This window comes from Hyperolius riggenbachi, chromosome 11 (assembly GCF_040937935.1).
Source record: "Hyperolius riggenbachi isolate aHypRig1 chromosome 11, aHypRig1.pri, whole genome shotgun sequence".
NCBI lineage: Eukaryota > Metazoa > Chordata > Amphibia > Anura > Hyperoliidae > Hyperolius > Hyperolius riggenbachi.
Window position 1 is genome coordinate 249,104,571 of NC_090656.1, and position 26,104 is coordinate 249,130,674.

The 26,104-nt window shown below is 46.3% G+C and overlaps 1 protein-coding gene across 1 annotated transcript in view; it reads right to left on the reverse strand.

Moving 5' to 3' along the window:
* PAMR1 (peptidase domain containing associated with muscle regeneration 1) overlaps window positions 1-26,104 on the reverse strand; it is a 129,098-nt gene that overhangs the window by 41,416 nt on the left and 61,578 nt on the right. Inside the window, 2 exon segments of the mRNA XM_068260519.1 lie at window positions 16,661-16,768; window positions 16,962-17,179. Coding sequence (XP_068116620.1) covers window positions 16,661-16,768; window positions 16,962-17,179 — 326 coding nt within the window.

Sequence of the window (26,104 nt, forward strand, 5' to 3'; positions counted from 1 at the left end):
AGACCCGCTGCCACAAACCATTCCATAGATTCCTGCAGTTGCAATTCTGGAAGAAAATACCTTACTGCTTTTAAACCATCTGAGTGACAGATACGGCTATACAGTGACACTACATCTATTGATGCTAAATGGAATCCTGGCTGCCATTCAAAATCATTCAACATATTTAGAACTTCTAGGGTATCCCCCACAAATGAAGGAAGTGAACGTAGGAGAGGTCGTAACTGAAAATCTACAAACTGAGATAGAGGTTCTGTCAATGTAATTTTTTGTTGGAGGGAAAGCAATTCATACACTGTGGGCGATCGTGCAGGATTAAACAGTTTATAAATTGTAGAACCAGGGGTGTAATTTATGCCCTGGTGTGTCCTTGTACGCGTATTTATGTGGGGGAGACCACTAATATGCTCAAGGACCACTATCAAGCACATTGCAGATCGATCCACAGTGGTGAGGGCTCCCCTCGTGTAATTGAGCATATGCGGCAAATGCATGCCGGAGATGTCACCAAGCTCAAATTTTTGGGTCTGGAGCAGATAAAGAGGGATAGAAGAGGGGGTAACTGGCATAGGAAATTGCTCCAAAGGGAAAGTTATTGGATCTCATATTTTGATGCTGTTGGTCCGTTAGGACTGAATGAGAGAAATAATCTCTCGGTCTTTATTTAAGAATATGTGCTGTATAGGGTATCCCGGTTTTTATAATTCTATCTTAATTGATGATGTGTATACATTTGAAAAGATTCTTAATGAATTTCTATGAATGTCTTCCCTTTTAGGTCTGGATCATACTGGGTCCATCATATATTGAGGGGTGGTGAGTTGAATTATCAGTGATAATATCTGTTTGACATAATTAGCCTATTTCCTGTATTTAGTAAGAAATATGGTTTTCTATTTCCCTGTTTCTCTTCTTTCCTCATCCCCTCCTTTAAAGATTTTCCTTCCTTTTCTGGTTAGTAGTGGACTGTGTGTGATTTCAGACCTATGGGGAAAGTATTTTTTAATATACTCTGGTGGCAATATCAGTCTCCCTTTGGGTTTTCAATTTTGTCAAATTAAATTGTGGTATAATTTTTGACCACAAGATGGAGCCAGTAGTCCCTTTAGCCTATGTATTAGGCAATAAGATTGGTCGCATTAAGTGACGTGGATACGTATACTGGGCCGCATGCGCCGACGTATTCCCAGGTCTGGGCTCTCTTGTGAATGCGTATTTCCGGCCGCTTGCGCCGGAAGTGACGTTTTTTGACAACCGCGAATCCGGAAGTGGACGCCACTAGCGTGCGTTCCAAGCGAAGGCCGCACGAGCCCGTGATGGAGGCTGATTGATGTGCCACCGGGGTAAGTTGTACACTATTTAGGTAGCGATAGGGGAGGGAAGCGATTGGTCCTGATGATGCGCCACATGTGTCAAGGCGCGAAACGGCTGTAGACCCTTTACTGCCTGTACCTCTCTCCAAGATGCTGGTCTGTAACATTTGTTTATTGATTTTAAATTGAAACAATAAAATGACGTTTTAGCTGGATGTGCACCATCGCTTTCTCTCTACTCTCAAGTGTTGATCTATGGATGGATGAGTGGCACTCTCAAGCTGGTGATTTATCCTGTGCATGGACTTTCTCTACAAAAAGTGATTGCACTGACATCTCCTGCAGCACATTACAGAGTACATAGTCATGTCCCTGACTGTCCTCAGAGGAGCTCACAATCTAATCCTACCATAGTAACAGTTGCTATGCCACCACGGGCTAGTAAAAAAGGGCGCACAGGGATAGTGGACAAAAAGGACTCCGCCATAGACTGCAATGCAAAATATCGGCTATTCGGCGCCCGACAGGAAAAAAGGGCGCTCGAGAAATAGCGGTTGCAGGGATTGTGTTAACAAAAGTTTTCGTTTACAAAATAAGGTTTATAACAAATATCGTTTTGAGATTGTGTTATACTTATTTTTTCGTTTTTTAATTTAGCTTATATCAGTTTTAACTTATTTTTTAGTTTTAACATTTCGCTTACAAAAGTATAACAACTAAATTTTCGTTTACACTTCTATGATCATTTAAAAATTTGTTTTCATATGTATAATGCTTAACCAGTTTACCACCGGCGGTACGAATTTCTCCGTCCCTTTTTCCATCCTTTCTTCCCCAGGGACGGAGAAATCCGTACCTTCCGCGCTACCGTCGCTGTCCGCGCTTCCGCCGCTCGTGCGCGCACCCGCCGCTCGTGCACGCCGCCGCCCGATCCCCCGGAGATCAATGAACGGGAAAATCCATTCCCGTTCGTTGATCTAAGCCCCCGCAATGATCCGCTGCTTCTATTAGGGACTGAACTTTTTGAATATTTATGTCAAGAGGGTATAACACTGTTACTTTATAAACTATGGGCTTGTAATTAGGGATGGATGCAAAACTGAAAAAAATGCACCTTTATTTCCAAATAAAATATTGGCGCCAAACATTGTGATAGTGACATAATTTAAACGGTTTTATAACCGGGACAAATGGGCAAATACATTTCATGGGTTTTAATTACAGTAGCATGCATTATGTAAAAACTATAATGGCCGAAAACTGAAAAGTAATATTTTTTTCCCACATTTTTTCCTATTTTCCCATTAAAACACATTTAGAATAAAATAATTCTTGGCATAATGTCCCACCTAAAGAAAGCCTAATTGGTGGCAAAAAAAAACAAGATATAGTTCATTTTATTGCGATAAGTAATAATAAAGTTATAGACGAATGAATGGATGGAGCGTTGAAAGGTGAAAATTGCTCTGGTGTTCAAGGAGTAAAACCCCTCAGTGGTGAAGTGGTTAAATACCGTTTTCAACCTTATTGTATTAGAAATACATCGCTTTTGGTATTAACTTTGTTTTTACACTTATAATGCGTTGATTATAGTTACTAAAATATCGCTTTTAATATTACTGTTATTTTAAGATTTCTAATGCATACATGATTGTAAGGCTATCTATTGTATTGTATATATTTATATATACTTTTCTCTATTTATAATATTAATGTATACGTGATTTTAAGGCTATTTTAAAGGGACACTGTAGGGGGGTCAGGGGAAAATGAGTTGAACTTACCCGGGTCTTCTAATGGTCCCCCGCAGACGTCCTGTGCCCGCACAGCCACTCCCCAATGCTCCGGCCCCGCCTCTGGTTCACTTCTGGAATTTCTGACTTTAAAGTCTGAAAACCTCTGCGCCTGCGTTGCAGTATCCTCACTCCCGCTGATGGCACCAGGAGCGTACTGCACAAGCCCAGTATGGTCTGTGCCTGCGCCGTGCGCTCCTGGTGGCATCAGCGGGAGTGAGGACACAGCAATGCAGGCACAGTGGTTTTCAGACTTTAAAGTTTGAAATTCCAGAAGTGAGCCGGAGGCGGGGCCGGAGCATCGGTGAGTGGCTGCGCGGGCACAGGATGTTTGCGGGGGGCGGAGCATCAGTGAGCGGCTGCGCCAACCCAGGATGTCTGCGGGGGACCATTAGAAGACCCGGGTAACTTCAACTCATTTTCCCCCGACCCCCTACAGTGTCCCTTTATGGCTATTTATTCTATTACAAATATATAAATTATTTTATTCAAGTTATTTGTAGAGAAGTTAAATTATTTGATTCATGTTATTTGTAGAGAAGTATTTTAAGGATTAAATATATTATTGTTTATATGTGTTTAGGGTGTTTTTGCGGTGGGGATGGTAGGTTTAGGCATTACCAGGGGGGTCTAGGGGTTAGGGATAGGTATAGGGAGGGTTAGGTATAGTTACAGTATAATATACGCAACCAGGGGGTGGTTAGGGTTAGGCACCACTAGGGGGGTGCTTAGGTTTAGGCACCCCCAGCGGGGTCTTAGGGTTAGGCACCCCCAGGGGGGTCTTAGGGTTAGGCACCACCACGGGGGTCTTAGAGTTAGGCACCACGAGGGGGGTCTTAGGGTTAGGCACAACCAGGGGGGTCTTAGGGTTAGGCACCACCAGGGGGGGTCTTAGGGTTAGGCACCACCAGGGGGGTCTTAGGGTTAGGGATAGGTACAGGGAGGGCTCTGTGTGAGAGTAAGGTTAAGTATCATTACAGCACAATATATGTAATATATACAATTTATTAAATTATGTATATTTAAAAAAGAGTGGGTCTAGGGGTTAGGGAGAGATCTGTGTGAGCCTACAGTTTGGTATAATTACAGTAAAATATCTGTAAAACCTACCGTTGCATTGCTATGCTTAATACAAGTGTAAATATCGATTTTGTTATAGACGCAATTTTACGTTTTTTCAGAATTCATTTGTTGTTATAGATGGTATTTTGCCATTTCATTTCCGTTTATTTAACCTATTTAGCACTAAATTTTCGTTTACAACCTCTTAAACAAAAAATATGGTTTTGCATTATAACTTACAATTTCGGCTATACCTCGCGTTTGGCTATACCCCGCGCCCTTTTTTCCAGGCGCCCTTTTTTGATACACGCATGCCACCATGCTGGGTAATATTCCACACAATTCTGTTCTTCATTTGAGCACACTGCAGCAGACTGGGCTCTCATCTCTATCTATTTTCTCCTTGTCAGCTTAGACAATTATCTTCAGCTATGCCGTGGAGCAACACCATCTGGCTATCACCCTGCACAGTGGCACCTGTCAGATGATTAGAAGGAAGAGGTTTTCTCTTTGCCGCAGTAGCGATTGCCTCCACATAACTCAGGATTGCTTGCAGCCTCTCAGCGTCCCTGCTGAAAGTACTATTCCTGCGAGCGCATGTATCCAAAAGTACACGTCATGTCACCTGGGCGGGGTCAAGACTTGATCCCTCAATACTGCAGGGCCGACACTGTACCTTGCTTGCGGGGCCGACACTGTACATCGCTTGTGGGGCCGACACTGTACATTGCTTGCGGGGCCGACACTATACGTTGCTTGCGGGGTCGACACTGTACATCGCTTGCGGGGCCGACACTGTATATTGCTTGCAGGGCCAACACTGTACATTGCTTGCAGGGCTGACAATGTACGTTGCTTGCAGGGCTGACACTGTATGTTGCTTGCAGGGCCAATACTGTACATTGCTTGCAGGGCCGATACTGTACATTGCTTGCAGGGCCGATACTGTACATTGCTTGCAGGGCCGATACTGTACATTGCTTGCAGGGCTGACACTGTACATCGCTTGCGGGGCCGACACTGTATATTGCCTGCAGGGCCAACACTGTACATTGCTTGCAGGGCTGACAATGTACGTTGCTTGCAGGGCTGACACTGTATGTTGCTTGCAGGGCCAATACTGTACATTGCTTGCGGAGCTGACACTGTACATTGCTTGCAGGGCCGATACTGTACATTGCTTGCGGAGCTGATACTGTACATTGCTTGCAGGGCCGACACTGTACATTGCTTGCGGGGCCGACACTATACGTTGCTTGCGGGGTCGACACTGTACACTGCTTGCGGGGCCGACACTGTACACTGCTTGCGGGGCTGACAATGTACGTTGCTTGCAGGGCCAATACTGTATATTGCTTGCGGAGCTGACACTGTACATTGCTTGCAGGGCTGACAATGTACGTTGCTTGTAGGGCTGACACTGTATGTTGCTTGCAGGGCGGACACTGTACTTTGCTTGCAGGGCCGACACTGTACATTGCTTGCAGGGCCGACACTGTACATTGCTTGCAGGGCCGACACTGTACATTGCTTGCGGGGCCGACACTATACGTTGCTTGCAGGGCCGACACTGTACGTTGCTTGTGGGGTCGACACTGTACACTGCTTGCGGGGCCGACACTGTACACTGCGGGCCGACACTGTACACTGCTTGCAGGGCTGACACTGTATGTTGCTTGCAAGGCCAATACTGTACATTGCTTGCAGAGCTGACACTGTACATTGCTTGCAGGGCCGATACTGTACATTGCTTGCAGGGCCAACACTATACGTTGCTTGCAGATCCGACACTGTACGTTGCTTGCGGGGCCAACACTGTACGTTGCTTCCGAGGCCAACACTGTATTTTGCTTGCAGTCACTGTACATTGCTTGCAGGGCCGACACTGTACATTGCTTGCGGGGCCGACACTGTACATTGCTTGCGAGGCCAACACTGTACGTTGCTTGCGGGGCCGACACTGTACGTTGCTTGCGGGGCCGACACTGTATTTTGCTTGCAGTCACTGTACATTATAATGCAGAAAGTCTGTACAGCGCTCACTCCTCACAGTGGTACATAAAATTCATAGATCACAGAAATTCCACTGTCCTCAGTCTTTAATAGAAATAAATGCTCTTACCGACATTCAGAGGCTGATTTGCCACAGATCAGCTGAACACGTATTTATGTAGACTTCCAAGTTTAGCTCTCTTCCCTCCAGTACCACGATTTTGGATCCATTTTTCCTCAAAAAAAATATACAATAGAACAATTTTTTTTTTAGGAAAAATGGATCCAAAATCGTGGTACTGGAGGAAAGAGAGCTAAACTTGGAAGTCTACATAAATACGTGTTCAGCTGATCTGTGGCAAATCAGCCTCTGAATGTCGGTAAGAGCATTTATTTCTATTAAAGACTGAGGACAGTGGAATTTCTGTGATCTATGAATTTTATGTACCACTGTGAGGAGTGAGCGCTGTACAGACTTTCTGCATTATATCGTATAGGGGAGGGCTATCCCCACTGTATAGTGATCCTCCGAACGTTTTTTGAGACGGTCACTTGGAGAAGCTCTATTGCATTGAGGAGCGCCCAGACCACTCCCTTACAGTCACTGTACATTGCTTGCAGGGCCGACACTGTACATTGCTTGCGGGGCCGACACTGTACATTGCTTGCGGGGCCGACACTGTACATTGCTTGTGGGGCCGACACTGTACATTGCTTGCAGTCACTGTGCATGGTTTGCAGGGCTGACACTGTACGTTGCTTGCGGAGCTGACACTGTACGTTGCTGATGGGGCCGACACTGTACGTTGCTTGCGGAGCTGTCTCTACATTGCTTGCAGGGCTGACGCTGTACGTTGCTTGTGGGGCCAACACTGTACATTACTTGCAGGGCCGATACTGTACATGGTTTGCAGGGCTGACACTGTACATTGCATGTGGGGCCGTCGTCGGGGGTGAGGGGGGGCGTTATACACGCACTAGATGCAGATAAGGACTACCACTGCCAAAATTCATCTAGAGTGTGTACGAGGCCTAATGCAACCCTAAAGAAAAAAGCCTTAGCTACTCACCTATGTATAGGGAATGCTGTGGATCCCATAGATCCCTCCCGGTCCTCTCCGTCTCCCTGTTCCACCGCTGTCCCCTTTTCAATGTTCACACCTTAGGGACTTATCAGAAGGCTTTGCCCCAGATGTCCCCCAGCAGAGTAGAGGCACCACAGAACCCAACATGTTCCACAGAGGCACCACAGAACCCAACATGCATACCGCCCAACTTTTTGAGATGAGAAAGTGGGACACTTAAGCCACGCCTCTGCCACACCCCTGATCACGCCCCCGTCACACATACCATAAAGATTTCATAAGAAAAATACGTTGTTTTATAATTCAAACCACACTGGTCCTTTCTATACTGGATCATTTTCCTTCATATTAACATTTGAAATTTAGTAATATATCAATTTAAAGGATGGGAATAAAGTTTAAAGTCAATCAAATACATTTTTTGGTAGAGAAATATATAGATTTACATAGAAAGAGGGACAAAGTCCTGAAAGAGGGACAAGTGAGGAGGAAAGAGGGACAGGGGGACAGCAGGGCTCCAAAAGAGGGACAGTTGGGAGCTATGAGCATGGCATTACAGCACCCAGCGTACCCCATAGAGGTCCCATATCACTCAGCATGGCACCACAGCACACAGCAATGGGGGTGGGGGGTATGCTGGTTGCTATGGTGCCTCTATGTGGACATATTAGGTGCTGTGATGCCATGCTGGGTGCTGTGATGCCTTAATGGGGGCATGCAGGGAGCTGTGGTTCTTCTATGGAGGCATGCTGGGAGTTGTGGTGCCTGAATGGGAGGCCCATGGGAGCATGGGAGGGGGGTCCACTAGAAGGTCAAGGAATGCTATGGGGGGACTGCAAGACAACCTGGTACCAGGCCAGCCCACCCAGTAGAAAGCCAGACCAGGCAGCACAGAAGCCAGGTAACACTGCCTAGTTATATTTAAGGGACACTGCCTATTTATGTGATGTGCCGCCTTTTTATTTTTTTCTTTAGACATGGGGACTTCATCCAACATTTTGCTGAGCTGGCCTACTTAGACTACTGTTAAGTTCATGTATTTTTGGCTCCACCCATGACCACACCCATTTTTCGTCTGGAGTGCCCAAAAGTGGCCCGGATCTCTTAGGATCCTAGCCACGCCCCTAGGCGTAACTATAAATCATGGGGGCCCTAATATACACCCCCTTTTTCAGGCCTACCCCTGGTGACCCTCACAGCCTGGGGGCCCATCTCACAAGGGTCGTAAATCATGATCTTCACACCCATAACAAGTGCAGCCACAAAACCCCTGATGAAGTACAGCCCCCTGTATCCGAGGAAGGGAAGGATAGTAGGTGGGACTCACTGACGGCTCTGGGCCCCCCTGCGGTCTTAGGGGGCGGCTCCCCTGTAGTGATGCCCCTACTGGAGAGGGAGAGGGGGGACGAGGGGATGGAGAGAGGACTGGAAAGGTTTTATGGGATCCAGAACCTAAACCATTAACCTCCCTGGCGGTACACAGTTTATGAGGCTGCGTCCGCGGGAGGGATTTTTAGAATAAAAAACTCGTTTTAAACTTCGTAGCTAGCACTAGGCTAGCTACCTGTGTCCCCCAAGTCCCCCGGCACCTATCTGCTCCCCCTGATCGCCGCCGGCAACACTCACCCGTCCGCGATCCTGTGAGAGCCGCAGCTTCCCATTAGCTTCACTCGTTGCTATGGGGATGATCGGACATGACGTCATCGATGTCATGCGCAGTCCCGATCCTCCCCATAGCGAAGCCTGGAGCTGATTGGGAGGCTGCACCATCACGGGATCCCTGGAGGGGGGGGTATGTATTGCGGCGGCAATCGGGGGGGATCGGGGGGAGAGCGGAGGCACTTGGGGGGCACAGGTAGCTAACCAAGTGCTAGCTGAAGAGTACTGCTCACATTTTATGAAAAAAAATCCTCTCGGGGCCATGCGATCCCCTGCGGCGGTGGCAGCTAGCCCGACACTGTGCCGGGCTTACCACTAGGGAGGTTAACAGGTGTCAAGCCTCCTTGATCAGTCAATATCGACTAAAATACTTTGAAGACATTTAGGGCCTGATTCAGTAAACGGTGCTAACCCAGTTAGCACGCCTAAAGACTTTGGGCGTGATAACTAGGGTGCTAACTGGGTCAGCACCGTTTACTAAATTTACATCGCGCGCAAAGTCCCACACTGAAAACTTTGCGTGCCCACAGCGTGGTGTGCGTGAAATGTTGCATCGCGGTGTGACGAAAACGGTGCGTTGATGCGCCTATAAGGTCGCATTGCGTGCGACTTTAACGTCACATGGTGCGACATTAAGGTCACACCCAATGCGACCTTATAGGTGCATCGGGTGCGCTATTTTTGCGGTGCGCAAGCAAAGTTTTGCGTGCAGGACTGTGCGCGCGATGCGAATTTAGTAGAGGGTGCTAACCCAGTTAGCACCCTAGTTATCACGCCTAAAGTCTTTAGATGTGAATTTATCATGCCTAAACTAACTTTAGGCGTGATATAGGGCTTTTCACAGGCGTGCTAACACTTAGCACGGTTTACTGAATCGAGCCCTTAGTGAGCATCTCTTGCTAACTACATAGCATGACCAAGGGCTGTTCATATTCTCTCACGGTGGACTTAAATAAAAACCGTAACCAAGAATTGAACTTTATCCCAATCAGTAGCTGATACCCCCTTTTACATGAGAAATCCATTCCTTTTCACAGACAGACCACCAGGGGGCGCTGTATGGCTGATATTGTGGTGAAACCCCTCCCACAGGAAACTGTGAGGACCATGGTCCTAGCACAGGCATGGAGGCATGGGCAAACTTGGCCCTCCAACTGTTGAGGAACTACAAGTCCCACAATGCATTGCAGGAGTCTGACAGCCACAGTCATGACTCATAAAGGCAAATGCATTGTGGGACTTGTAGTTCCATAACAGCTGGGGGGCCGAGTTTGCCCATGCCTGTGCTAGCAGGTTCCTGTCTGTGAACCTCATTGCATTGTGGGAAATAGCTGTTTACAGCTGTTTCCAACTGCCAAAAAAGCAAGCAGCATCTCCTTCCACTGACATCACCCGCCAGCAGTTAAAATGTCACCATGTGATAAATGTCAGAATGTAAATCAGGGAGAGGAAAGATTTTACAATGGCAAACACTGACTAAATCATTTATACATACTGGTAATAATTGTAAAAATGAAGCACTTTTTTTATTACATTATTTTCACTGGCGTTCCTCTTTAAGGTGACTCATTGATTTTCTCATTAGATTCCTTGCAGATCCGATTCATCTGCTGGGAATCGATTCCTCAAAATGTCAGATCAATCGATTTTTGATCAATTTAGGCTAAAAATAGATGGAAAGTATCGATCGGACAAGTTGGAAAAGTTAAAGCAATTGGGGGCGGGGCGAGAGGAGTGGCAGAGGGATGGCTTATAGCTTTGCACTGCATCGAACAGGGCAACTCTGCAGTTCCATCAGTTTGCAATAGATCCCCTGCTGGAGTCTATTGGAAATAGGTGTGCAATGTATGGTAGGAATCAATTCCTTCTGAATCGATCCTTTTAAGACAGGAATCAATCGTTTACATTGGGTGGAAATCTAGAACTGTATTGCCAGCTTAAAACGTTAGAAAACTTGTTAGATTCACATTCATCTAAGTCGCATACATGAAGGGGTAGATTAGCGCCCCTGCCGCCCTAGGCCTCAGCCTAGGTTACCTCGATACCAGTCCCGTCCTGTATTTGTGCATGCACAGTTAGGGCCGTCTTTCTTATCCATAGAAGTTTATAGCAAGTGAAAACGCGGCACCGACATAGCGGCGTATAACATAAAGTCACAGCCCTGTTGCCCCTCGTTGTTCTGCGTCTGACAAGTCCCCAGCCTGCTATAGCGAATGGGGATGTGTCGTCTAGCAGCTTCACAGTATATCCACAACGCCATCAATCTCGCCACTGCAGATCCTCGCTATTCCCATATGTTATTTAGTATCTCGCCAGAAGAACAAATCACGCTAAAGCTCTATCCTCCGACACCCCCCTCCCCCCAATGCCATCCCATTGTCAGTATATTTACAGTGACACCGCCATCCATCACCTGCGCCGTGTAAACAAGTTCCCTGGTTCCGCCGTCCTGCAGAATACATAATGGAGATCGCAGCTGTAGGGAACGATCTCTCACCGTGATGTTCGCTGTCTGGCCGTCCGAGCGAGTCTGCGACATTGTCTACAGGCTTAAACAGGAACTGTAACCCAGGATTCAACTTCATTCCAGTCAGTAGCTGATACCCCCTTTCCCATGAGAAATCTTTTCCTTTTCTCCAATAGATCATCAGGGGGCGCTGTATGGCGGACATTGTGGTTGAAACCCCTCCCACAGTGTGATGTCATGGCCATGGTCCTGGCAGTTTCCTGTCTGTGAACCACGTTGCATTGTGGGAAATAACTGATTTTTCCAACTCAAATAAGTGAGAACAGGCCCTTAAGGTATGTTCACGCCAAGTCCTCTGCAGCACAGTTTCCTGCATAGGATGGCAGCACCTCAGTGGATACATAGAACAGATCTGAGCTTTCCTATGGGCCTGTTTACAAAGTCTGTTTGGATCTAGATTCATCTGTTGCAATACCGCAAGGGACAGCGATGGATTAGGATATAATGGGGCCCTAGGCAAGGTAGTAGATTATGTATTCGTAGGAAGGTTGTATTAGATGTATTGGCAGGAAGGTTAGTGTTCGGCCTATCGGTAGGAAGGTTAGTGTTAGGTGTACAGGTAGGAAGGTTAGTGTTAGGTGTAGGAAGGTTATTGTTAGGTGTAGGTGTAGGAAGGTTAGTGTTAGGGTTAGGGGTATCGGTAGGAAGGTTAGTGTTAGGTGTAGGAAGGTTATTGTTAGGTGTAGGTGTAGGAAGGTTAGTGTTAGGGGTATCGGTAGGAAGGTTAGTGTTAGGCCTATCGGTAGGAAGGTTAGTGTTAGGCCTATCGGTAGGAAGGTTAGTGTTAGGGGTATCGGTAGGAAGGTTAGTATTAGGTGTACCGGTAGGAAGCTTAGTGTGAGGTGTATCGGTAGGAAGGTTAGTGTTAGGCCTATCAGGAGGAAGGTTAGTGTTAGATGTATTGGCAGGAAGGTTAGTGTTAGGCCTATCGGTAGGAAGGTTAGTGTTAGGTGTACAGGTAGGAAGGTTAGTGTTAGGCCTATCGGTAGGAAGGTTAGTGTTAGGTGTACAGGTAGGAAGGTTAGTGTTAGGTGTAGGAAGGTTATTGTTAGGTGTAGGTGTAGGAAGGTTAGTGTTAGGGGTATCGGTAGGAAGGTTAGTGTTAGGTGTAGGAAGGTTATTGTTAGGTGTAGGTGTAGGAAGGTTAGTGTTAGGGGTATCGGTAGGAAGGTTAGTGTTAGGTGTATCGGTAGGAAGGTTAGTGTTAGGCCTATCGGTAGGAAGGTTAGTGTTAGGGGTATCGGTAGGAAGGTTAGTATTAGGTGTACCGGTAGGAAGCTTAGTGTGAGGTGTATCGGTAGGAAGGTTAGTGTTAGGCCTATCAGGAGGAAGGTTAGTGTTAGATGTATTGGCAGGAAGGTTAGTGTTAGGCCTATCGGTAGGAAGGTTAGTGTTAGGTGTACAGGTAGGAAGGTTAGTGTTAGGTGTAGGAAGGTTATTGTTAGGTGTAGGCGTAGGAAGGTTAGTGTTAGGTGTAGGAAGGTTAGTGTTAGGGGTATCGGTAGGAAGGTTAGTGTTAGGTGTATCGGTAGGAAGGTTAGTGTTAGGGGTATCGGTAGGAAGGTTAGTGTTAGGGGTATCGGTAGGAAGGTTAGTGTTAGGTGTACTGGTAGGAAGCTTAGTGTTAGGTGTATCGGTAGGAAGGTGAGTGTTAGGCCTATCAGGAGGAAGGTTAGTGTTAGGGGTATTGGTAAGAAGGTTAATGTTGGGTGTTTTGGTAGGAAGGTTAGTGTTGGGTGTGTTGGTAGGGAGGTTAGTGTTAGGGGTATCGGTAGGAAGGTTAGTGTTAGGTGTACCGGTAGGAAGGTTAGTGTTAGGTGTACCGGTAGGAAGGTTAGTGTTAGGCCTATCTGTAGGAAGGTTAGTGTTAGGCCTATCTGTAGGAAGGTTAGTGTTAGGCCTATCTGTAGAAAGGTTAGTGTTAAGAATATCAGTAGGAAGGTTAGTGTTAGGTGTGTCGGTAGGAAGGCTTTTGTTAGGCCTATCGGTAGGAAGGTTAGTGTTAGGGGCATCGGTAGGAAGGTTAGTGTTAGGGGTATTGGTAGGAAGGTTAGTGTTAGGTATATCGGTAGGAAGGCTATTGTTAGGCCTATCGGTAGGAAGGTTAGTGTTAGGCCTATTGGCAGGAAGGTTAGTGTTTGGGGTATCGGTAGGAAGGTTAGTGTTAGGTGTGTCGGTAGGAAGGTTAGTGTTAGATGTATCGGTAGGAAGGTTAGTGTTAGGCCTATCGGTAGGAAGGTTAGTGTTAGGCCTATTGGCAGGAAGGTTAGTGTTAGGTGTATCGGTAGGAAGGTTAGTGTTAGGTGTATCGGTAGGAAGGTTAGTGTTAGGCCTATCGGTAGGAAGGTTAGTGTTAGGTGTACCTGTAGGAAGGTTAGTGTTAGGCGTATCGGTAGGGAGATTATTGTTAGGTGTATTGGTAAGAAGGTTATTGTTAGGTGTATTGGCAGGAAGGTTAGTGTTAGGTGTATAGGTAGGAAGGTTAGTGTTAGGCCTATCGGTAGGAAGGTTAGTGTTAGGCCTATTGGCAGGAAGGTTAGTGTTAGGTGTGTCAGTAGGAAGGTTAGTGTTAGGTGTATTGGTAGGAAGGTTAGTGTTAGGCCTATCGGTAGGAAGGTTAGTGTTAGGTGTATCGGTAGGAAGGTTAGTGTTAGGCCTATCGGTAGGAAGGTTAGTGTTAGGTGTACCGGTAGGAAGGTTAGTGTTAGGCGTATCGGTAGGGAGATTATTGTTAGGTGTATTGGTAAGAAGGTTATTGTTAGGTGTATTGGTAAGAAGATTATTGTTAGGTGTATTGGTAAGAAGGTTATTGTTAGGTGTATTGGCAGGAAGGTTAGTGTTAGGTGTATAGGTAGGAAGGTTAGTGTTAGGCCTATCGGTAGGAAGGTTAGTGTTAGGCCTATTGGCAGGAAGGTTAGTGTTAGGTGTGTCAGTAGGAAGGTTAGTGTTAGGTGTATTGGTAGGAAGGTTAGTGTTAGGCCTATCGGTAGGAAGGTTAGTGTTAGGTGTATCGGTAGGAAGGTTAGTGTTAGGCCTATCGGTAGGAAGGTTAGTGTTAGGTGTATCGGTAGGAAGGTTAGTGTTAGGCCTATCGGTAGGAAGGTTAGTGTTAGGCCTATTGGCAGGAAGGTTAGTGTTAGGTGTATCGGTAGGAAGGTTAGTGTTAGGTGTATCGGTAGGAAGGTTAATGTTAAATGTATCGGTAGGAAGGTTAGTGCTTGGCCTATCGGTAGAAAGGTTAGTGTTAGGTGTATTGGCAGGAAGGTTAGTGTTAGGTGTATCGGTAGGAAGGTTAGTGTTAGGCCTATCGGTAGGAAGGTTAGTGTTAGGCCTATTGGCAGGAAGGTTAGTGTTTGGGGTATCGGTAGGAAGGTTAGTGTTAGGTGTGTCGGTAGGAAGGTTAGTGTTAGATGTATCGGTAGGAAGGTTAGTGTTAGGCCTATCGGTAGGAAGGTTAGTGTTAGGCCTATTGGCAGGAAGGTTAGTGTTAGGTGTATCGGTAGGAAGGTTAGTGTTAGGTGTATCGGTAGGAAGGTTAATGTTAAATGTATCGGTAGGAAGGTTAGTGCTTGGCCTATCGGTAGAAAGGTTAGTGTTAGGTGTATTGGCAGGAAGGTTAGTGTTAGGTGTATCGGTAGGAAGGTTAGTGTTAGGCCTATCGGTAGGAAGGTTAGTGTTAGGCCTATTGGCAGGAAGGTTAGTGTTTGGGGTATAGGTAGGAAGGTTAGTGTTAGGTGTATCGGTAGGAAGGTTAGTGTTAGGCCTATCGGTAGAAAGTTTAGTGTTAGGTGTATTGGTAGGAAGGTTAGTGTTAGGCCTATCGGTAGAAAGGTTAGTGTTAGGGGTATCGGTTGGAAGGTTCGTGTTAGGCCTATTGGTAGAAAGTTTAGTGTTAGGTGTATTGGCAGGAAGGTTAGTGTTAGGTTTGTCGGTAGAAAGGTTAGTGTTAGGCCTATCGGTAGTAGGTAGGTTAGTGTTAGGTGTAACGGTAGGAAGGTTAATGTTAGATGTATCGTTAGGAAGGTTAGTGTTATGCCTATCAGTAGAAAGTTTAGTGTTAGGTGTATTGGTAGGAAGGTTAGTGTTATGCCTATCGGTAGAAAGGTTAGTGTTAGGTGTATTGGCAGGAAGGTTAGTGTTAGGTGTATCGGTAGGAAGGTTAGTGTTAGGCCTATCGGTAGGAAGGTTAGTGTTAGGCCTATTGGCAGGAAGGTTAGTGTTTGGGGTATCGGTAGGAAGGTTAGTGTTAGGTGTGTCGGTAGGAAGGTTAGTGTTAGATGTATCGGTAGGAAGGTTAGTGTTAGGCCTATCGGTAGGAAGGTTAGTGTTAGGCCTATTGGCAGGAAGGTTAGTGTTAGGTGTATCGGTAGGAAGGTTAGTGTTAGGTGTATCGGTAGGAAGGTTAATGTTAAATGTATCGGTAGGAAGGTTAGTGCTTGGCCTATCGGTAGAAAGGTTAGTGTTAGGTGTATTGGCAGGAAGGTTAGTGTTAGGTGTATCGGTAGGAAGGTTAGTGTTAGGCCTATCGGTAGGAAGGTTAGTGTTAGGCCTATTGGCAGGAAGGTTAGTGTTTGGGGTATCGGTAGGAAGGTTAGTGTTAGGTGTATCGGTAGGAAGGTTAGTGTTAGGCCTATCGGTAGAAAGTTTAGTGTTAGGTGTGTCGGTAGAAAGGTTAGTGTTAGGCCTATCGGTAGTAGGTAGGTTAGTGTTAGGTGTAACGGTAGGAAGGTTAATGTTAGATGTATCGTTAGGAAGGTTAGTGTTATGCCTATCAGTAGAAAGTTTAGTGTTAGGTGTATTGGTAGGAAGGTTAGTGTTATGCCTATCGGTAGAAAGGTTAGTGTTAGGGGTATCGGTAGGAAGGTTCGTGTTAGGCCTATCGGTAGAAAGTTTAGGTGTATTGGCAGGAAGGTTAGTGCTTGGCCTATCGGTAGAAAGGTTAGTGTTAGGGGTATTGGCAGGAAGGTTAGTGCTTGGCCTATCGGTAGAAAGGTTAGTGTTAGGGGTATTGGCAGGAAGGTTAGTGCTTGGCCTATCGGTAGAAAGGTTAGTGTTAGGGGTATTGGCAGGAAGGTTAGTGCTTGGCCTATCGGTAGAAAGGTTACTGTTAGGTGTATTGGCAGGAAGGTTAGTGCTTGGCCTATCGGTAGAAAGGTTAGTGTTAGGGGTATCGGTAGGAAGGTTCGTGTTAAGGTTACTTGAATCTAATAAAGAGATGTAAAGAATTACCGCTTTCACAGTGTCTTCCTTTGTATCCCGCTAAACAAGCACATTTGTAAGCGCCAGTCTTCTCCACGATACACGTCCCGTCGTGCAAGCAGGGGGAGGGGGAGCACACTGAAAGACACACCACACAAGGAGGGAGAATATTACAGCATGGACAGCCTGTTGTCATGTAAATGTTTCTTTCCATTAAAGTCCTACTAAATATAAAAAGACCAGTATCCGGACTAGTGCTGACAAGTCCAGTACTGCACTCTATAGCTTAGGCACCGCCCCCCTCCCTGACAGTTGGACCTGTTAGGGTTACCTGTCACCTCTTGATAGGTAGCGTAGAACCCATCGAAGTTCTTGGAGCCGTCCGATCTGAACAGAAGGTGCAGCGCGTTCCCCGAGCTGCGGATGGGGAGGGGCCTCTCGTTCCCGCAGAAGCGTTTGATGATTTTGCCGTCTATGCTGTCGCCGTCTCGGACTTCCAGATAATCGTACTGGCACATGTAGTCAAACTCCACACTCAGCATGGCAAACCTGGCGGGAGGAGACAGAAGATGAGGCGGTTATCTCACCTCCCGTTACTTGGAGGTCAGTAATGTGTCCAACAGAGATGGTCAACAGGGTGCAGATCATTGCGTCTTGAATGAAAATTGTATGCAAATTGCAGGGACGGATCAAGACCAAGTTGCGCCTGGGGCAAGGTCAGGTTTTGGTGCCTAAAGGTCAGGTTTTGGTGCCTAAAGGTCAGGTTTTGGTGCCTAAACTGCCATTCATTTTGCCGCCTTTTTAAGAATTCAACAAACTGCGCCTGGGGCAAGAGACCCGCCAGACCTCCCCCCCCCCCCCCCCCTTAGATCCATCCCTGAAATTGTACGCAACTCCTTCCTGCTTCAGTCTTCTGCTACCATTTGCTTAAGGTGCCCATACACCACTCGATAATCCCTCTGGATTTCCCTCTCCATCACACATCCGTCACTCTCCAACCTTTGAAATCTTCAAAAGCTACTCTGAAACTCGTGACCTAAAAACACACTGGGGTTAATTCACTATAACAGATAACGTGCCTTATCAGAGTAAACATGCCTTATCCGAGTAGCATAGCAAGCGCTACGAACTTATGCCTGCTAATTGGCAATGACGAGAGCTCCACTCGTCCCGCGCTAAGCCCCTGCGGGTCCAATCACTTTAAAGGACATTATCCCTGCACTATGATTGGCCCAATAGGCTGCCTATCAAGTTTCCTGTCAAGTGACGGGCATCCTATTGGGCCAATCAGAGTTCGGGGATAATGTCCTTTAAGGTGATTGGACCTGCAGGGGCTCAGGGCAGGACAAGTGGAGCTCTCGTCATTGTCAATATAGCAGGCATAATTTTGTAGCGCTCGCTATGCTACTCTGATGAGGCGTGTTAACTCAGATAAGGCGTGCTATTTGTTACGGTGAATCAACCCCACTGCCTCTAGTTATGCATATTGTATACTACACCACCTCTTGTTTACTTCCTTTTCTCTTAGATTGGCCAGCACGGTGGCGTAGTGGTTAGCAGTCTTGCCTTGCAGCGCTGGGTGTCAGCCAGGGCACTATCTGCAGGGAGTTTGTATGTTCTCCCCGTGTCTGCGTGGGTTTCCTCCGGACACTCTAGTTTCCTCCCACATCCCAAAACATACAGATAAGTTAATGGGCTTCCCCCTAAATTGGTCCTAGACCACGATACATACACAACTCTATACATACCTAGACATGTGACTATGGGAGGGATTAGATTGTGAGCTCCTCTGAGGGACAGTCAGTGACGAGACAATATACTCAGTGCAACGCTGCGTAATATGTCAGCGATATATAAATATTAAATTACAATAATTATAAGCAAGGGCTCTCTTGTGTCTTTCAGGGCTTGTTCACACTATGAGCGCTTTTTGCGCTTGAGTAATGTTTCTCAAAGTGAGTGTTCTCACATGAGCGATGAGCTTTCATTACAATTGCAAATGTGGCTCCTGCGCCATTTCCTGAACGTTTGCGAGTCAATAAAAGGTATAGGAAATTCGCTAAGTGCCTTAAAAAGCGCTTGGCTAAGGGCTCTTTCACATTAGGGCAGATTTTCTGCGTTTCAACGCAAAGGATAAAGTTTGCGTTACCCAAGGTGAAATGAAAGTCCATAGACTTTCATTTTAGCTTTCACATATAACGCAGCCTTTTTGTGCGTTGCGTTGCACTGCACCCAGGCGCAGTTTTTTGGCCAACGCTAGCTTTATGCGTTACAATGTTAGTCAATGTAAAACGCACACTATGCGCGTTTTTAATCCGTTAACGCAGGCAATCAGTCCCAGAATGCAACAGAGGAACAATGTAGAAAGTTGACAACTAAAAGAAAAAAAAATTACCTGCGTTTTTCTATGTGCTGTAACGGATTGAAAACGGATTAAAAACGCACACTCACTGCAGTGCAACGCATATCAAAACGCAGTAAAAGGCATACAACAAAACGTATGCTTTGAGCGTTCTCCAACGCAAGCTCTGATGTGAAAGAGCCCTAAGCGATTTTCTGAGCGCTTTTATAAAATAATAACATTACTGATATTCAGTTTCAGGTCAAAGAGATTGTCTGCAGGAAGAAAACTCAAATCAAAAAAGCGCTTAGAAAACCGCTTCTAAAAATCGGAAATTGCTCAGGAAGCGCTTACAAAAGCGATCAGCGCTTGCGCTGACGATTTATAATATGAAGTAGCCCTGAATCGACTTTTCCTTTTGTGTCTTAGAATTTGTTATACATTTTATTCATCGTGTTACATTTGTCACTGTCATTACTGTATCTACCAATTCTGTATTATGTACCAGTGTTTTTGGTGTATACCATTGTCTGTATGTACTCCATGTTAGGTTGTACAACGCCATAGAATATGTTGGCGCTTTATAAATCAACGATAAAGTAAATGCAAGGGACTGACTTCCTCTGCTGATTTGCACCTATCAGGGCTTCAGAGCACGAGGCAGACAAGGCAGGAGAGCGGACAGCAGGGCGCTCTCATCAAGCAGTGGCGTTCGCACCTCACTTACTTAGCAGACTGTTAATAAAAAGTATTTCAGACAGAAGTGGGTCTCTTTGCAGTAAAAGTATTGGATCTCAGTGAATTCCTAATGTAGCTAATACCGTTAATTTAATAAAGGGAGGAGCGGCGGGGGAGCCGGCGAGGAGCGGACCAGAGGCTTCCATTCCTCATTTCCTATCAGGCCGTCTGATTCCATCTCCAGACACGTTATTAATCTCGCCCCAATATGCCACATATTACCAGACGATCCTCCCGCCGACAGGGACGTTTAATATTTCATGGCGGCCATCATTAGCACTACGCCGGGCCGCCGCGGAGACGGCTAATTAATGGCGGCGTGGAAGTAAGGGCGGTAATGAGACCGTGTAGTTTTAATGAAGCGTAGTCCCTGGCGGGCCCGCAGTTAACCCTTTCCTGACGAAAGGCGGAGGAGAAAACCTGACGCTACAGCGGAGGAAGGGAACTGAAGGTTCATTTAGCGATGATTAAAAAAATCCCCCCAACATCAATTTCCATCGCCTGGAGGGAAGAATCAAAGCCTGCCGCTGCCAGTTAATTAGCGGGAGGCTTGGTAATTAACCTGCAGCTAGAGGCTTTGATTGGTTCAATCAGATTCCTCCCCTGAGTCAGGGGGTTGTATATTGCCAGGCAGTATTCTGCTCATCACTATTGGCATTATTATAATGCGTCTGTAAGCAGGGGAGGGAGGAGCCACTTCTGTAGGGAGGGAGGGGTTACTTCTGTAAGCAGGGAGGGAGGAGCCACTTCTGCAAGCAGGGAGAGAGGAGCCACTTCTGCAAGCAGGGAGGGAGGAGCCACTTCTGCAAGCAGGGAGAGAGGAGCCACTTCTGCAAGCAGGGACAGAGGAGCCACTTCTGTAGGGAGGGAGGGGGCACTTCTGTAAGCAGGGGAGGGAGGAGCCACATCTGTAGGGAGGGATGGGCCACTTCTGTAGGAAGGGAGGGGCCACTTCTGCAAGCAGGGAGGGAGGAGCCACTTCTGCAAGCAGGGAGAGAGGAGCCACTTCTGCAAGCAGGGAGGTAGGAGCCACTTCTGTAGGGAGGGATGGGTCACTTCTGTAAGCAGGGGAGGGAGGAGCCACTTCTGTAGGGAGGGATGGGCCACTTCTGTAAGCAGGGAGGGAGGAGCCATTGCTTACCACTTCTGCAAGCAGGGAGGGAGGAGCCACTTCTGTAAGCAGGGAGGGAGGAGCCACTTCTGTAAGCAGGGAGGGAGGAGCCACTTCTGTAAGCAGGGAGGGAGGAGCCACTTCTGTAGAGAGGGAGGGGCCACTTCTGTAAGCAGGGGGGGGAGGAGCCACTTCTGTAGGGAGGGAGGGGTCACTTCTGTAAGCAGGGAGGGAGGAGCCACTTCTGCAAGCAGGGAGAGAGGAGCCACTGCTTACCACTTCTGCAAGCAGGTAAGGAGGAGCCACTTCTGTAAGCAGGGAGGGAGGAGCCACTTCTGTAAGCAGGGAGGGAGGAGCCACTTCTCTAAGCAGGGAGGGAGGAGCCACTTCTCGAAGCAAGTAGGGAGGAGCCAACACCAACCTGGGCAGGCTAGACAGGAATTTACAATGGGGTATATCTGCTCCACAGGAAGGGTGAGCTTCCAATTTACACAGAATTCCAGAAATCGGCTTTCCGCATTGAAAAGCGCTTGGCTGATGTATTTGAATGGGGTGGAGCACACCAGAGCGATGTGCTTTTTCCCTAAACGCAAACCCAGGTCCTGCAGCATTTCTGCTGATTTCTGGAGCGATTCAGCCTCAAAGTATAGGAAAGTGGAAGATCGCTCTGAAAAGCGACAGATCAGAGGGGTTTTCTAAGCATTGTTACACAAGCTGTTCAGTTAGAGCTCTCCTGTAACAAAAAAAATAACAAATGGTACACCAAAACGCTCCAACAATCATTAGGCACGCTTAGAAAAGCACTAGGCACGTGCCTAGAATCGCCTAGAGAAATCACTTCAAAAAGTACTGAGCGTTTGCGATTACGCTTTTTGGTGTGCACTCGGATTACATCTCTCTGGCACTGCAGCTGTCCTTGGAAGGCTTTGGGGCTCCATATCAATACAGTGCTTGGGGCCCCATGTAAAGCTCGCACCAGGGCCCCAAACTCTTTAGTTACGCCACTGGGGTCCGCTGATATCTGCCTACATCTTGTTACTAATTGGCCACGTTGGAAAATGATACCTGATGGCTATAGTTACATAGTGGCACAGAGATCCACAAATAGCATGTTTGTAGGAGGAAGGGCCGTCCACAATGACAAGAATGATAGTATTGGAGGATGACCATTATGGCAAGTGTGCTCGGGCCTTTAGTGTGAAGGGTCAGGCGGTTACAAATAGCTGGTTACAACAGGTTCACTTTAATTGTGAAATCATTGATCTGTGCTAATGAGCGTTCGTACCTCGCTAGATTAATGAGTCATTTCAGAGCGCGGCGTTCGCCTCTGCCTTCCTCTTTTTAAAGTGAATTCCCAGCTTGCCTAATGAGTTGAAGCGGCTGGGACTGATAATCACAGTAATCTTCAGGAGGAAGGTGCGTCGTGATAATGAGACCCGCGGCAGCGGTGTGTGATCTTCTCCTCGCTCCCAAATTCCAGCCTAATTACTTCCAATTAATGTTATTTTATAACAGGAGCAGGTGAGCTTCTCAGTTTGATGATGAGAATTATTTGATGATGCAGTTTGCTCTGGACTGGACTAATTAGCTATGGCTGCCGTCAGCCCTGACCCGTGTCTGTCCCATATCACCCCCAGTTATTAAGTATAATTGGAGAATTGGATATGTGTCATGTGGGTTGGAGTAAAAAGTGTGTCCCCCCCTCCCCAGGGTGTAGCCCCCTCCAGACATCCCACGTCAGACAAACATTTGAGAAAACATTTAGGGGGGAGATCTAGTACGACCATGGGAACCATCTAAAGCAGCGTTAAAGTCACCTGCTATGATAAGTTTACCCTCTCTATGGGAGAGGGTCTTGGAGGAGAGTTTAGAGGGGAATGGACGCAAACCTTCTGAGGGAGCATAGACAGCTACCAAAGTTAATTGTAAACCATTAGACTCGCCAACCAAAATCAGAAATCTACCCTCAGGATCTCTGAACGTATAACTGTAAACAGGGCCGGTGCTACCATAGAGGCAAAGGGGGCAATTGCCCCAGGGCCCCAGAGCTTGTAGGGGCCCCCAGTGGCTACAAGAGGAAAAAAAAATTTCACCCTGGGCCTCCATCAGGGAAGTTGGAATTGGTGGATATCTAAGGGTTTCCTTACTTTCCAGGATCTATTTATAGAAGGTAAACTTATACCGTACTCACACCTAAGAGAGACATACGATATCCCACTAAGAGAATACGCCACTGTATCAAATCATGGTGGCCCCAAGAGAGCAATATCCCCATCACTCCTCTGGAACTAGAAATTCAAAAGCATAAAAAGATTATGAGCCCAATCTCTTATATTTATAATCTACTAACTAACCACTCAGTGTCTGTTAAACTTAGGTATCAGAGTTTATGGGAAAGGGACTTGAGTATGGAACTATCCCAAAACCTATGGGAACAGATTTGGAAAAACACAGCTAGATGCTCAAACAATATTAGCCTCACAGAAACCTCAGTCAAAGTCATGCTCCGCTCATACATTACTCCTTCTAGATCCCATAAATACAACACAAAAGGCTCCCCTAATTGCTTTAGAGGTTGCAACAAAATAGGTGATTTCTACCACATATGGTGGTCGTGCCCGGTTGTGGCAGGCTTGTCGACCCATATGTACTCAATTTGCTCAGGTCTCTTCCATAAGCAACTGACTCCCTCAGCCCTCAATGCGCTACTTAATACCAAACTAACAGCACTCTCACACAAGGAGAACCTCTTGCTGATCAAAATGGCCACCGCCATGAGAATACAAATAGCTCAAGCGTGGCTCTCCAAAACTATCTCTTGGGACAAAACAATTCAAAGGATCAACAACATCTGCCTCAATGAATACCTCACGGACTCCCTGAAAGAAGACCCCTCACACTTTCTGGACATTTGGAAACCATGGCTTAACTCGCATTATGGCCAACATATGGCAAAGCATATAAAACTAGGACTATGTATACTCTCCCCAGTTGCATCAAACTACTGCTCATCTCTCTGGATACACAGACCACTATGTATGTTATAGTCAATAAAACCAATCAACCTGATAACACCTCTTACTAATTTTCACACCTATGTACCGACTAACTCAACTAATACTCCCTAACTAACCGAGTAACAGCCTATGTTACTTCTTTCTAAGGTACTCTCAAAAGAGTTTCACCCTTTCATATAGTCTATAGGATAACAATATTGTTATGGATACATATAAGTTCTGTCAAAGTGGAAACACCCCTTGTTGATATTGCATCCACACTTGTCTCACCCCTACACTATCTGTTACCATCAATAAGTAGTGTAAATAAGGTTTTACTGTGGATTGCCACAAATGTTCACCTTATTTGTCATTGTCAATTTGGTTTATCTAATAAAATGATTTGAGAGAAAAGAGGAAAAAAAAATTTCAAATCGACCTTATCGTTTTTGAGAAAACTGATTTTAAAATTTCAAAGGGAAAAAAATACACATTTAAAAACCTGCCGACTTTAATGGTTAATAGCAAATCCACCTTACATGCTAGAAACCCTAAATTTGCAGGATATGTTAAGGAGATCATTGGGAATAAGAGGAAAACATTTTTTTCAGAAAGACCTTATAGTTTTTGAGAAAATCGATTTTAAAGTTTAGAAGGAAAAAAGTATAGTTTTAAATGCGGTAAATGTCACTTTTAGTAGCAAACCTAACGGTAGTGTAATTTTACATGCATCAAAAGAAAGAGCAATACATTTCCTGACTGGGTTTTCAGGGGGCCTATACGCAGCCGCAGCACTTTGGCCAGGGATCGCTATGCAGCCGCAATATGGCTGTATGAAGATCCCTGGCATGTTTTCCTATTTTCCCAATTTTTTTTTTATGTTTAGAGTGCGGGAATTTTTTTAAAAAAAAATTATGTGGGGTCCCCCCTCCTGAAACCTTTTAACCCCTTGTCCCCCATGCAGGCTGGGATAGCCAGAATGTGGAGCTCCGACCGATTGGGGCTTCAAACCCTGACTATAACAGCTGCAAAAAATGTCCCCTAATGCCGATTTTTGTTCCGGGGTATCTGTTGGGAGGTTTATTTTGCCCTGGGGTCCCATTGTTGCTTAAACCGGCCCTGACTGTAAAGTGAAGTCTCTTGTGTAGGACTATGGCCACGCCACACTTTTTATGAGGAGATGAGGCAAAGTAAGTCTGAGGGTATTGCTTGTGCCAATATTTAGGTTCCTTGTTCTGGACGTAATGGGTCTCTTTCAGGAATATAATGTCTGCTTTCTAATGCTTATAGTACTGACAGGCGAGACCTCTCTTTTGTGGCGCATTAAGGCCCTTCACATTATGGGTTATTACAGTTAAGGGACTAGTATGGTCCGCAGGAGGGAATGGAGGGTGGGCTACTTTAGAATGAGAAGGAGTCATTGTGTGCAGGCCCGGCGCTACCATAGAGGGAAAGGGGGCAATTGTCCTAGGGCCCCAGAGCCTATAGAGGCCCCCAAGGTGTCTCTCCCCAACTTAAAGAGAACCAGAGATGAAGCACCCTGGTGTATTTTACCTTATAAATCAGTGGGAACATGACAGTAAACACCTAATCTGCCCTTTGTTTCATTGTTCTCTGTGTAATCTGACTGTTATCACCTCTGATAAGAATCCCTGACTGAGAAGTCAGGCTGCTCCGTCTAGCTTTGCTACAGAAAGATTATAGCTAAGTCTGTCTTCTGTGGTGTTATTTCAAGCCCAAGCCTGCCCCCTTGTGGCTTTGCTATAATGACTCAGCAATAATCACTCCCAGCAAAGCCAGATTTAATTGCTCAGTCTGGGATTCTTGTGACTGCTGTTAACAGACACTTTTAGCAGTGAGGATGAAACAGAGAGCATGGTAAGTGTTTTCTCTAATGTTCTTACTGATATACATGGTAAAATACACAAGGGTGCTTCCTCTCTGGTTCCCTTTAACTGTTGTTCCCGGGTGTCCCTGCAGTCTTCAGCTGAGCCAGATGGTGTCAGCCCCTGCCTCAGGGTCCTTGGGTGGAAATTTGGCTGCAACAAAGGGTCCCTACTGCCGATTTTTGATTGGGGGTTGGGGGGGGGTGTCTATTGGGGGGGTAATCTTGCCCGGGGGCCCCATTGTTATTAGAACCGGCCCTGATGGTGTGTTAAAGTAGTGGCATAGCCATAGTTCCCCACAATATGTGAGCGTGGATATGGCTGCCATTGCTTTCTATGCCCTACATACATCCTCACCTGGATATGGATTTAATTCCTGTACTCTTGGTGTTCTCTCTCCTT